Source organism: Orbicella faveolata, unplaced genomic scaffold (assembly GCF_042242905.1).
Source record: "Orbicella faveolata isolate gen_17 unplaced genomic scaffold, um_ofav_v1 contig_48, whole genome shotgun sequence".
In the NCBI taxonomy this organism is placed as follows: Eukaryota; Metazoa; Cnidaria; class Anthozoa; order Scleractinia; family Merulinidae; genus Orbicella; species Orbicella faveolata.
In genome coordinates this window covers 15,487,125-15,499,689 of record NW_028301578.1, presented here as the reverse complement: position 1 = coordinate 15,499,689, position 12,565 = coordinate 15,487,125, and the positions used below count along the sequence as shown (strand labels likewise).

General features: G+C 37.3%; 3 protein-coding genes across 3 annotated transcripts; 2 read left to right on the top strand and 1 right to left on the bottom strand.

Annotated features, from left to right (window-relative positions):
- The first annotated feature begins 642 nt into the window (after positions 1-642).
- LOC149096684 (uncharacterized) lies at positions 643-1,873 on the top strand. Its single transcript, XM_089280795.1, has 2 exons — positions 643-789; positions 1,044-1,873. The coding sequence occupies exons 1-2, from the start codon at positions 660-662 to the stop codon at positions 1,502-1,504; spliced, it is 591 nt and encodes a 196-aa protein (XP_089136921.1). The 5' UTR covers positions 643-659; the 3' UTR covers positions 1,505-1,873.
- A 546-nt stretch (positions 1,874-2,419) lies between these two features.
- Positions 2,420-11,082, top strand: LOC110065587 (rabenosyn-5-like). Its single transcript, XM_089280806.1, has 9 exons — positions 2,420-3,101; positions 5,230-5,330; positions 6,304-6,367; positions 6,615-6,776; positions 7,154-7,280; positions 7,477-7,534; positions 8,071-8,141; positions 8,342-8,428; positions 8,957-11,082. Exons 1-9 carry the CDS (start codon positions 2,705-2,707, stop codon positions 9,504-9,506), a joined length of 1,617 nt encoding a protein of 538 aa, XP_089136932.1. The 5' UTR covers positions 2,420-2,704; the 3' UTR covers positions 9,507-11,082.
- On the bottom strand, positions 9,494-12,545 carry LOC110065601 (small ribosomal subunit protein mS25-like). The gene is made up of 4 exons (XM_020772753.2): positions 12,345-12,545; positions 11,157-11,263; positions 10,991-11,081; positions 9,494-10,557 (listed from the first exon to the last, which is right to left on the bottom strand). The coding sequence occupies exons 1-4, from the start codon at positions 12,470-12,472 to the stop codon at positions 10,371-10,373; spliced, it is 513 nt and encodes a 170-aa protein (XP_020628412.1). The 5' UTR covers positions 12,473-12,545; the 3' UTR covers positions 9,494-10,370.
- Positions 12,546-12,565: the final 20 nt, after the last annotated feature.

Genomic DNA, 12,565 nt, shown 5'->3' with positions numbered 1-12,565 from the left:
CTGGGTAAACAGTTGTAGAAACACACGTTAAAAGAAAGCTTATATCACAATCTGTGGAAAAATGCTGTCGGTTTTAATTTATTTAGATGGCGTCCCCAAACCACTAATGGACTACGTTTTGACAACAAATTATCACAAACAAATGAAAAGAGTTGGCAATGTTTGACTTCACTCAATTAAGCAAATCCACAGATTACCTAAAAAGTCTTACGAAAAACTCTTTCACTGAAGAAATTTTAATCACTGTTCAAAGAAGAATAAGTATTGACGGAGTAGTTATTATCGTCTCTTGGTATTGCTGAAAGCGTTATTCAAGTTATTTTTAATCGCTATTATTTTTTTGCTTTTTTTCGTTCTTCACCCAGTTTTGTGCTAAACTGACAACGCTGTTATTCTCTTCTGTTTTATGTTTAAGCGTTTTATCGCTTATTATCACTGTTAATTTAAAGCTAAGTGACTTAGCCGCTGAAAAGGAAAAACCTAGAATTTTGCAGATCTCCAATCTCAGCTATCAGTTGCAAGAACGAGTAATATTTCAGCTTTGGTAAAATTTTGATCCATCATTTAATCTAAACACCACCTAGATTCTCGTTCCATCCTACTACAGAAAATTATTTTCCGTATATTTACAGAACTAAGGACCTCCTTTTCACGATTTCATGATCAGACATTTCTCATCTCATTTCTATGGTTATTTTTTAGACTCCCGTACCGCACGACAAGTCATGGATCAAAGGCTAATTTTTGTGGCTATGATGCTTTTCATAGTCCCTTCCACTGCAGCACTGAGTAAGAATCTCTCTCTCTCTTTTCTTGTTTTTTGTTTTTTTAATGAGTTTAATTTCGTCGAGATAAAGTTTTTTGAGGCGGGCAATGAAACTTCAAAGAAGAGTCAGTCAGTTTGAGTACGACAAGAGCGTCTTTTCAGTACAGTATTATGACTAATTGAAAATAACGAGATTAATTTTCATTAATTACTGATAATGTAGTTTTCAATTACTAATTCGTTCACTCACATATTTTCACTTTTCTTGGCTATTCAGATCCCTGGGTTAAAGCGAATATCCATCCTGTGTGTTTCGGCGCAAGGGATAGCAAGTATGGCAGTTTCGACGCCCCTTACGGTGGCAAGATAGCCGCAGTAAAATTGATCTATCTAAGCGGTTACATGACCTGCTCTGGCCAAATTTCTCACTGGTCGTTCTGGGGCTGTGGTAACCATCCTTCAGTTAAAAAACACGTCAGTCTTGCCATCACAACATCAAGCAATGCCCTCCTTATGCCACCAAACCCGTTTTTCACGTACGCTGGGGGTGCTGGAAAGTGGTCCGAGTTACCCGGATATAACTCGTTTTCCCCTGAGATTATCCTGCCGCGTTTTTCTCCTTACTCGGTGAACTCGGGCCAAGAATTACGGCTGTGGTATGGTGAGGATTTGGTGGGCTACACTGAAAGCGATAATGCAGGACGGGTCTGCTGTAATGTTTATGTTCTGTACGTCTGATAGCAGTCCTGGCAAGTTTCAGTTTCAAGTTTCAGGCAGATTTTCCGAAATGATTAATTGTTTTTTTTCGCCTTTAAGTTGCAGAAATTAAGGGTTCAGTTAATTCTAGTAACATTTAGTATTCTAGATTTTTTGCTTTACATTGTTGAACTATGGAAAAGGAAGAACGGAGATAAGAAATGTAGAAAGCTTTATAACAACTGTGTTTGAACTGCGATTAAATGAATATAATTGTACACCGTAGAGCACGTAAAAAGGGGTTTTGCTTCAATTTGAGCAGCTGAAATAAAAAGAAGGCATTAAATAAAAGTGTTGTTTTCCTGCGTGTTTTCGGAAACCGCGCGTCTGCCTTTGCAAGCCATGAAACAAGCCGCCTCCTGGCCTTTGCAGTCGTTACTTCGATCGTCATGCAACTTGGAGAAGTGTTGCGTGACGACCCCCAGTAACGCCTTTGAAGGAGAATGGAATCAGAAAAGTCGAAGGATCTATTTTCTCCTGACAAAATCGATATATAGCATCAAGAGAGGAGCTGTCCACAATATGCTCTAATTTTGTAAAAACGATGTTCACACTTGCTCAGAAAGTTGCTCAATATATTTAAAAGTTGCTCAAAAGTTTCTCCAAAATCTTTAATTCGCTACGATGTTTCTCAAAACGTTCTGCTGAGTTTCTCAAAAAGTTGTTCATAACTTGCTCGAAAAATTTTATTTCAAGCTATTTCAAGAAGTATTAAAAAAATATTTGGTGTTGTCCTGTTTTCTAAGAAATTTCGAAAATTTATTGTTAATGAAGCAAAAAGTTGTCTATATGAACTTGGAATTTCCATGAAAGTGTTTGGAAAGCTTCGAAAATCTTTCTTGAATTCGGAAATTCGGAAACCTTTTTATTCCCTCGTTAAATAAAGTCTTTTTGTTTTTGTTTTGTTTTTGTTTTTGTTTTTGTTTTTGTTTTTGTTTTGTTTTTTGTTTTTGAATTAAAACATTCCCTCTGGGAAACATTGGAAGGAGGAACTGTTGAAAAGTCTTCAGAAGTTCATGTCACAGAAATCTGTCCTTGTCCGTATTGAGCGGGCTAATGCCAACGAGAGGATATGAGCTTTTAGTCTGGTCAGGTAAAACTGTCCGAAACGGGGGCCGGCTTCAAATATTGTGCATGTGGGCGTAGTAAGTACCGCGGTGCCCTTTCACCGGCCTTCCCACAATGCCCCACGGTGTGAATAACCAAAACCAATATGGCGGCAGATGTTATGTTCACGAGTCGATCATAATAAAGAAGAAAACAATCTCAAACAACTCATCTGTTGGCACACACGTGAAAATGGAGAACGACGATATCAAGGAAGGTTTTATTTGTCCAATGTGCATGAAGGATTTGGGAAATGCTTCAGTTTTGCAAAAGCATTTTGAGGAGGTTCATTCGGACGACAAAGACACTCTACGTCAAATACGTGGGATGTTTGGGAAGGCTAAGAGAAAGATTATGGATAAAATCGAGAGTTCTGAGACAGATGGTGCAATCGGTGAGACTGTAGACGGTGCTCTTGAAGGACCTGTAAACAGAGGAGTGGATCCTTTTCTTTGGGACAGTCAAGATTTTGGTGAGGAAAACTGGGAATTCGTTTACCCATAGGCTTAACAAGCTTATTATATTAAACATGAGCGTATAAAGTGTCGAGTCTCACGTAAAGTTGCATTATATTCATGCTGCTAGACTGGCTCTCTGTTTCTGAGGTAAAAGTGTTTATCGAGGTTCTATTTGTCGTTTATCGTGAACGAATTTTCACTCAGTTGGGAAGTCGATTTGCCTTTCTTGAATGCCAGCTAAATTTAAGCTCTTATATGAATTAAATAATCTGCAAAGAGAGATTTACTCGTCACCGCAGATGTAAAAAGAGAAATTAAATTGAAAACTAGATGTATTAAATTTGCGTTACTGACCAAGATAATCTGTATCTTTCATAATTTTATTTTCTGATTGAAAAAAATAGCAGCATAAAGTTTCTACCTGTTCCATTACTTTCTAATATACTTGAACTCACTGTCTCCTTTCTGATGGGCCAAAAGCGTACAGTGAATTTCAAAATCAGTGCCTGTGACATGATCTAGCTGCAGATTATACAATAATCATGTCAAGGACACTCAAGGTCACGGGTAATCACGTCATGTATGACCGTGGTGCATGATTTCTAAGGGTAATCATGCCAAGTTTGTGCACTTTGTGTTGCTTTCAGTCACTGAAGAAGCAAAATCTTGACTTCCACTTTTTTTTTCATTTAATGTATAATAACAACAACTATTAGATTCGGTTTTTGTGATATCCAGAATAATCAAGGTCTCGGGAAGGGTTATCAGCCTCAGCCTTGAGCTTCAGCTGATAACCCCTACCTCGACCTTGATTATTCTGGATATCACAAAAACCTCATCGACTAATTGCTTAGTATTGGACCGGCAATAAAAACAGGCTGAATGAATGAGTTGCCAGTAATCGGATACCCGTAATTGCACAAAGAACTCTGGGATCATCAGGGGGCAAACATTGCAAGTCGCTAGAAGGAAATGTATAGCGAAAAGTTGTTTCGACGCCCAAAAACATGATTTTGTGGAGTGATCAACGCTTTTTCGCCGTAGTTTTTTGCAAATGGATTTTGGCAATGTTGATACATGGAAAATGTAAGTTTTTGTTTGAATAACCGTGATATAAGTGATAAAATTTACCGATAAACTCCCTTTTGCTTGCGTGAGGTTTATTGTGAAATACATTGAATAGAATTTTGAAAATTTCAATACACGCCTGATCTCGAGAGGCTACCCGGAGCAAATGGTAGAAAAGACCCCCCGAGAAGTTACATATAAAGACAGAAAAGAAGCTCTAAAACAGAAATCGAAAATTGCAGAAGGAACCACTAACCTTTGTGTCGGGCAATTTCACTCAACCGTCAATACCAAACTTTGGAAAGCATAATTACGCACAAATGGCACTTTTAAATACAAATACTCAGAGATATATTCAAGGAGCCACCCTTGATCTGTTGTAGAAAAGGAAACCCCTGAAATATGTGCTTGTAAAAGCAGAGCGAAGGCTTTGAGCAACACGGTAGCCACACAGCATGAGTCGCGCGGACTCATTTGTCATTAAATCAACTCCAGACAGTACAATGATCGCCACCGGGCTTATTTCCAGTATTATTTGTATGACTGAGCTTTCAAATAAGCCAAAAGTAGCCTGCACACAACTTGAAAGGCTTTACTGGGTTATTTCCTCTCGATTTATCCCTAATTAATTTTGTAATATTTTCAGACCATTACGTGATGTAAATTTCTCAATAACGCTCACGTAAGCAACGGAGTTTATCGGTAGGTTTTATCACATATTTCACGGTTATTCAAACAAAAACTCACATATTCCACATATCAACATTGCCCAAATCCATTCGCGATAAAAACGACGGCGAAAAAGCGTTGATCTCTCTCACAAATCGTTTTCTTGTACCTCGAAGCAACTTTTCGCCATACATTTTCTTCTAGCGACTAGCAATGTTTGCCCCCTGGCGATCCCAGAGTTCTTCACGCAAACACGGGTATCTGATTACTGGCAACTCATTCATTCAGTCATTCACAGGTCCACTGGTAAGGTAAAAACATTGTTTGGTTGTATATGTATTATGACATTTTATGGGTGTACGTGTAATTTGATATGACTGACAGAATATTTCCTCTTGTGATCAGGGGTGTCAAGGAGCAGATTTAGAGAATTCAGGGATAGGAGAGATGCAGAAATTGATAGATTTGTTGTTGAAACCAATAAGATCCTGATAAGACTGGAAAAGGTACATGAATGTTACTGTGCATGTGTAGTGCCATATCACTGGAGTTTGTAAGATGAGTTACTCCAGTTCGTAACCTTAGCTTCTGAGAATTTATTCATCAGTACCGGTGTTTAGTGAATCATCCAGTCTCTGTTTGTACTTTTTAGTCTCTAATGTCTCGAGCAGTAAGTTTATGTAGTCTATACCACTTACTATATACCGTAAATCCCTGAATTAGCGTCTCCCGTCAAATAAGCACCCCCTTTGAATAAGCGCCCCTCTTATTGGCCAAAATTTAAAATAAGTGCCCCCCCCCCCTTGATTAAGTGCCTCCCTCGAATAAGCACCTCCCAGCTTCCATTAAATTTGAAATAAGCTCCCTGGACACTAATTCGAGGATTTATGGTACATACATTCAAACCTTCCTACAACGGCTACTTTTTTGTCCTGGTAGACAGTCCATGTCATTCACTTATACTTTAACCTCTCTACGATGGCCGCCTCTCCACAATGGCAACGGCCACTAAATGTTGTACCCCCAGAAAAAAAGAAAACAAAAAAACAGGCATAACAGCCACTTTCATATGTCCCTAAGGAGGCCATTTTAGAGAGGTTTGACTGTAGTTGTTGTAAGTTCTTGTTGTCATAAAAAATAATAGGCCATTTGTGTGATGGTGTCAATTGACTACAACTACCAGAATCCTTCACTCTTTCTGTTTGTTATGCTAATTGGGGCAATTGTTATTTAAATCCCACTGGGAATTCAAAATTTAAATAATAAAGAAAAACAAAAGGAATTCTGGTAGTTGTAGTCAAATGACGCTAACATGCAAATCTGCTATTATTATAATAATGTAATTTTTGAAAAGTAATTTTTTTTGCCCTGGCTGCAGACAGTAGTCGATCAAAAATTAAAGTTTTCAGCTAAAGCTTTGCAAAATATATTTTTGTTAACGATCATTTTATGTTGTTGGCAACTGGTTTATTTCTTCAGCTATTAAGATCAGGAGCTCATGTTTTGGATTCATCTCCAATACCTGCTAGAACAGGGCGAAAAAGTGAGTATGCAGTAATTTAAAACTGTATTATCTCAAGTAAATGAAAATAATAGTAATATTATTGTACCACAAGAGATCATTTTATTGTATAATTGTTATGATCAGGAGATCATTGTTTGCAAATAAAGTGAAGAAAGTTGTTAAAACAAGAGGTGTTGAAAGTACTTCACTTCTAAACAATCTATACATGTAATTTAATAATTATATTGAACGGGTTTTCACTACAATGATTCAAAATGTTTTGCAGCTCTAGAGAGAAGTCTGGTTCCATGGATAGCAGATAGTGAAGTGAAGTTTTGTCCAATTTGTAAAAAGCAGTTTAATGTTGCTCGGCGTAGGCACCATTGCAGACTGTGTGGAGGAATAATGTGTGCAAAGTGCTCTGCATTTGTGTCAGTTTCTTTTTCAAGTAAGAGTTGTGTACAACACATTCCTGAACATTTATGTATTCAATATTATACATCAAGTTAAATGTAAATACATTAATTAGTGGGCGTTTAATATTTTGACGCAGGTTCAAAATGTAACCAGACTAAACAGTCACTTTTTAAAATGTACCCAACAACTGCCTGATAACGGGCTTGTAAAATTCAACGAACAATTTTACATGTAGTGTGCAAGTCAGTTGTTCATTTAAAGAACTTTTAAGAGTGCATCATCTCAGTGAACAACTCATTGGCATGAAAAGCTGGTCTCATGCATGTAAGTTTTCTGCAGGCTTTACCGGCATGTCAACAGGTTATTCCTAGGAAAAACAAAACCTTTGAAAATTGATCTATTTCACAGTAACTCTGCTAAACCTGGACAAGGCTGGCTCACACAGTCTTCCTAAGCACTCAAAAGGTCGTTCAAAAGATGATTCTGATGAGGCTGGGATTCGTGCATGTCAGGCCTGCATGGATTGTTTAGAAAGGTATGTCAAGTGCAGTTAGGTCTGTAGAATGGTTATAAGAGACACAATATTATTAATAATGATGAAAATATTATTTTTGTTGATTTTGGCTAGAGATGCATGTATGTAATATTTTTCACAGTTATGTAGCATTGATTTAATGGTCTGAGCTCTTGTTTTGATTATTTTTGGCACACAATATTGTATTGGTATATAGATATGATAGACAAGAAAAAGAAAAGAAAACCAAGCCTGCAGTTGTTCAGCTGTATGAGGTAATCACTCAAAAATAATCTTAATTACTGCTTTTCAACAATGGGATATTAAATAAATTTATTATATGTAGGAGGTAGGGTTGACTATTTTACACGGACCATGTGCCGCCCAACAATGGCAGAATAGGTTATTTCCGAGTTACCTGAGTTGTGCCTCTTTTTCAACGCAATTCCTTGTTCAAAATCTTTCATATGGAAATGAGTTTGATTTGCATGAAAATGAACCAGTAGGGGAAACACATTTTCATATCAATGCTTTTGAATGAAGACTCATTTTGACACAGAGGAAAAAGGCAACTCAGAAATGGCCTGGTTGTTTTTGACATGAATTTTGTGTTGTTTATAAGTATAAGGCATTTTTTGGTAAAAAATATCAGCATTGCCTTCTGAAGGGAGCAAATACATTTGTCAGTCATCAGCAATTATTTAAATTTGAGAACATTTTCCACCCAAGTTACTAAAACTAAATTAATAATAGTTATTATGATGTTGTTTATAACTTTGTTCTTGTTATGCACTGGTCAATATTTTTACAGAAAATGAAGAGCTGTATGGCGGAGGCAGAATCTTTACAACCTGTTTACACCAAAATGGCTGATTCAATTAAGTAAGAATTTATTATCATAATTAAACTGATTATCAATGATTTAGCGCAGCAAATATTAATCATTATTGGACTCATAGATTTGGAGTTAGTACAACCAATTTACAGATTGTATATTTTTGTTTCTTACATAAATGATAAGTGCTTATTATGTTTGATATGTTATGTTATTTTAAATTAATTTTAATAAATTATCCCTTCAGTTTAGGTGATATCCAGTATGATTTAGAAGAAGCTGCCAGTGTCCGTGCTAAATTAGTGAAGATGTATGAATCAGTTGACATTATAAGGTAAATGACATTCCAAAAAAATGTTGACACAAGTAGATTGATGTTGCCTTTGTAATGTGTTTGTCAGTGTTAAATTTTCTCTTGAAGCCTCATTTAGAATTAAGTAGACTTTCTTCGTAATGTATTTTAAAGGCTGTTAAGCAACCCTCTTTTCTTCTTATCAAGTGCTTAACCATCTTGTTTGATAGTGAAACCAACATTAACATAAAGTACTTTCCACTGGGTGTTTTTAGTGCTCTTTTGTTCACCATGATTTTTGAATTGCATGGATTTCATTAAGGGCTGGGCACTAGGCAAATTAACAGGCTGCAAGAATGATTTTGCCCACCTGGTTTGACCATCTAATGCAAAGTTTTTCTTATAAAGAAAAAAGTTCATAGTTTTGTCCGCCTGTGAAAACAAGTTGCCACCCTACTGAAAATGTTAATGGAAGCCCTGGAAACAAGCAAATCAAACTTACTAATGTTGAATGGTTTTGGATATGGTTGTACCAACCATATGACCTTAATTTTTTTGTTATCTGTGCAGTAAAAAGATAGCAGCATTAGGCACTCAGGCTGATAAACAACCAAGTCCTCACACATTAAAACTACAGAAAGGCATCAGGGCTTATGCTACGGGATACCTGCAGGAGAACATGTTCACTCTTCCAAATTTACCACCAGTTGACAAAATTAACAAACTTCAAGAAGAAAGAGCAAAATCGCTGGCTAGGAAAGCAGCTGAGGAGAAGGCACAAAGAGAAAGAGCCATGCAAGATAGACTACAAGCTGCAAAACAACAGCAACAACAGCAACAACAACAACAAAGACACGGAAGTAGAGATTTGAACAGAAATGAGCCTTCAGGCAAAGCAAAGACTTCTCAGCAGATTCCAGAGTCTGTTGTAGGAAATGGTTGGGGCCCAGTCCCTATTTCACAAGGCTCTTCCCCAGACCCCATGCTACAGCAAATAGACATTATTAAAAGTTATATAACACAAGCCAAACAGCAGAGGAAGTTTGATGAAGTTGAGATGCTTGAAAGAAACTTAATGGAACTTGAAGAAGAATACATGAGGCAGCATCAGGGAAGATAGCAAAATAGCTGAACTGTTAATAGTTTCTTTTTTTTCCGTACAATCATTATTTTTATAAGTGATGGACCAAAGTGTTTTATACTACCACAGGTAAATAGTATTTTTTAACTGAACTTGATAATATCCCAAAAGGACAATCAATTTTTTTTATCCCTAATAACAACTTCATTGCATATTCTAAAAAGTTCATAATATAATAATTATTAATATTCTTTTTTACTTTCACTTAAAATAATCATTTGGTTTCTCCATTGAATGATTGAAAAAAGAAAAAGAAAAACACACACACAGTGCTGGCTAATTTTTGCAGTTACATTTGGAGCCTAATGAATTTGAGAAAATACAAATTTTTGACATGCTTGTATCTGGAAATTATATTCAAGTTCATCTTCCTAGCGAGCATAACAGGCTGAGATCAAGCTCCAATAGATTCAAACTTGATTCTCGGCAAATCAAGGACCTAAGGTACATGTAGATTACTGATGGAGCTTGTTATGGATCTCAAGTAAGATGATCTTGAATCGAGCTTACATGCAGTTGCCCAGAAAGTAAAATTGATCAAATAAAAATGTCATTTGAGCAATGTGGCGGAGGACTAAAAAGCAAAACTTCACTGGAAGTAGGGAAATTGCATCCAGAAATAAATATTCTAAGCAATGAAAGATCAGAGTCTTTACACAGACCTCTGATGACCTGCATGTGCATCGTTGTCTTATTACTTGGTGAGGTCAAATAATGGACATCTCAAAAGTCTAGGGATAAATTTAGTGTACAAAGAGACACTTTTCTCACAGCCATCATGCTCAAGTTGTTACTTATTCAATTGAAAGACAGTCCATCCTGTCATAACAGGTTGATGTAAAGTTATTCTGCTGCTGTGTCTTGCTTTAACTGCCAGAACTTTGGCTTCTTTGCATCAGGGTGTGGCACAAGGGCGGGGCATGGTGCCTGGCCAGGTTTTTCACATATGCAGTAGCAATGGCCAAATCTACCAAAGTTGGCAGGGTTTAAACGACCCGGATATTTTACTTTTGCTCTATCTTCCAGCTCCCTGTAGGAAAGAAATAATTTATGAATGAAAATGTAGATGTACATGTAAGTACCTGATGAAACAATTAGTGGATTGATTAATTGGGAAGGAAGAGATGCCATTCAATGCCTTCACTTGGATCTCAGGGGAGTGGGGTGGGGGGTGGGGAGTAGAAGACCAGAAGATGTAGATGTGCGGTGGAGAAAGATGAGAGTAAGATCTTAGTCTGAAGCCTTTGCTCTTATGTATAACAAAGATCAGAAGAGGGAGTTGCTTGACCCCACTCTCCCCATGCAGGGAGAAAGGATTATAATGATGATGACCAAAATGTGAACAAAAAAACAAAACAAAAACCAAGAACAAAAAAAGAATTGTATGGAAATGTAAAAGCTACACTGCAGGTTAATAATGCCCATTGCCACATCAATGTTGGTAGGTGGAATGTAGTACTTACATTTCAGTTGCTCCTGCAGCTTTGCTCACTATCTCTAAAATTTCAGGACCAGTTTTGCTCTCCACATCAATCATTACTTTCTTTCCATCACCTGAACAAATGATTTTAGTTCAAGTAAGACATGAAAAAGTTCAGGGCAAGTGACTTTAAATAACAAGATGCTTACCAAAAAAGATGTTCACCACTGGATGGTTCAATCTGTTTCTTGTTGTCATAATCTGGACCTTACGATTTTTATACTGAATCTGAGGAATGTCCTTGTAGATGAAATTCCTGACAGAATAACCAAGAGTCAGTTGAAACAGACAAATCTTAGGAGAATACAAGTACTTATAATATGCTTAGCTTCATGAGTGGGCAAGATGAACCAAATCCTCCACTGTGATTGGTTACCTGAGTGGGCAAGATGAACCAAATCGTCCACTGTGATTGGTCACCTGAGTGGGCAAGATGAACCAAATCCTCCACTGTGATTGGTTACCCGAGTGGGCAAGATGACTCTATCTTGCTCACTCAGGACTACCCACTGGGTCCCACAAGAAAAATTTTCCTGAAAGCCATATTTAAACAAATCCTTTATTGACCAAGCTTGTTTGGTCAAGATGGATATTAGCCTTGTTCATTTTTTGCGAGTTTATGGACCTTGACTCTGTCTCCATCCTTAAACACACATAGCCAATATCCAGTCATCTTGACTTCACACTTCGTCAGTCACATATGTGTATAAAATGAACTGTCCCTAAAGTCCCATTTTCTATCATATACATGTATAACATGATTTAACTATTACATGTAACTACACAACATGCTACATACAGCTGTACATTGGCTTTCATTTAGCTTGTATGTAATCACTTCACAAAATTATTCAACAATAGTTTATAAACAGAAAACAAAATAACATGAAAGAGTTTCTTCGCTGACAATCAGAGATTCAACTGCATGGGTGGAAAGTAGGGGCTTTTTTAAACCTACATGCTGTTGGCGGGAGGGGGGCACTCTTCCCAAAGATTGGGGTGCGGGGTACTGGGGTGTGTACCCTATTCCAAACTGAAATATGTGATTGTACCCTACCCGATTCACACCTGATTCAATATTCAGTACCCTAGTTTCAGGGCCTGCTTCCGTCTATATACTCCAAATGTCCTAATTGCTTTAATCAGACACCATTTCTTGAAAGACGAAAAATAGTAATAAAAAAAACATAGCCTTTACAGCTCCAGGTTGGCTGTAGGGCTGGGGTGCGTGTTTTACTTTATTTATGGCGGATCAAGTGGTTGTCTTCAAGGTACGAGTAAGATCAGACTGGAGAGTAGAAGTCACTATCCTATTCGCCTATTGGAAGTGGGCTTACCTCAGACCAAGACTTTCTGGTTGGTTTGTAAAGTTGATTAACAAGGATTTTACATCCGATTTCAAGATCAGCTTTCCAGCATTAAGGAATTCGAAGGTGCGACGAAATGGAAACCTTCCAGTTGGCATCTTAGAACCAAGGAACTACATCGAGCAAATTTGTGACAAATGTTACCGTCCACTCCACCATGATAGAACATGCGATTCTCCAGCGGTAATTGT

What these genes read in the sequence shown, in the direction of transcription:
- LOC149096684 (XM_089280795.1), top strand. Translation starts at nt 660, where the DNA reads ATGATCAGACATTTCTCATCTCATTTCTATGGTTATTTTTTAGACTCC. An exon ending in CCCTTCCACTGCAGCACTGA is followed by an intron (nt 790 to 1,043) that starts GTAAGAATCTCT and finishes TTGGCTATTCAG; the next exon opens with ATCCCTGGGTTAAAGCGAAT.
- LOC110065587 (XM_089280806.1), top strand. Translation starts at nt 2,705, where the DNA reads ATGCCCCACGGTGTGAATAACCAAAACCAATATGGCGGCAGATGTTAT. An exon ending in TGCTAGAACAGGGCGAAAAA is followed by an intron (nt 6,368 to 6,614) that starts GTGAGTATGCAG and finishes AATGTTTTGCAG; the next exon opens with CTCTAGAGAGAAGTCTGGTT. An exon ending in TGTGTCAGTTTCTTTTTCAA is followed by an intron (nt 6,777 to 7,153) that starts GTAAGAGTTGTG and finishes TCTATTTCACAG; the next exon opens with TAACTCTGCTAAACCTGGAC.
- LOC110065601 (XM_020772753.2), bottom strand. Translation starts at nt 12,472, where the DNA reads ATGCCAACTGGAAGGTTTCCATTTCGTCGCACCTTCGAATTCCTTAAT. An exon ending in CCAGAAAGTCTTGGTCTGAG is followed by an intron (nt 11,264 to 12,344) that starts GTAAGCCCACTT and finishes TTATTCTGTCAG; the next exon opens with GAATTTCATCTACAAGGACA. An exon ending in AGTGGTGAACATCTTTTTTG is followed by an intron (nt 11,082 to 11,156) that starts GTAAGCATCTTG and finishes TCATTTGTTCAG; the next exon opens with GTGATGGAAAGAAAGTAATG.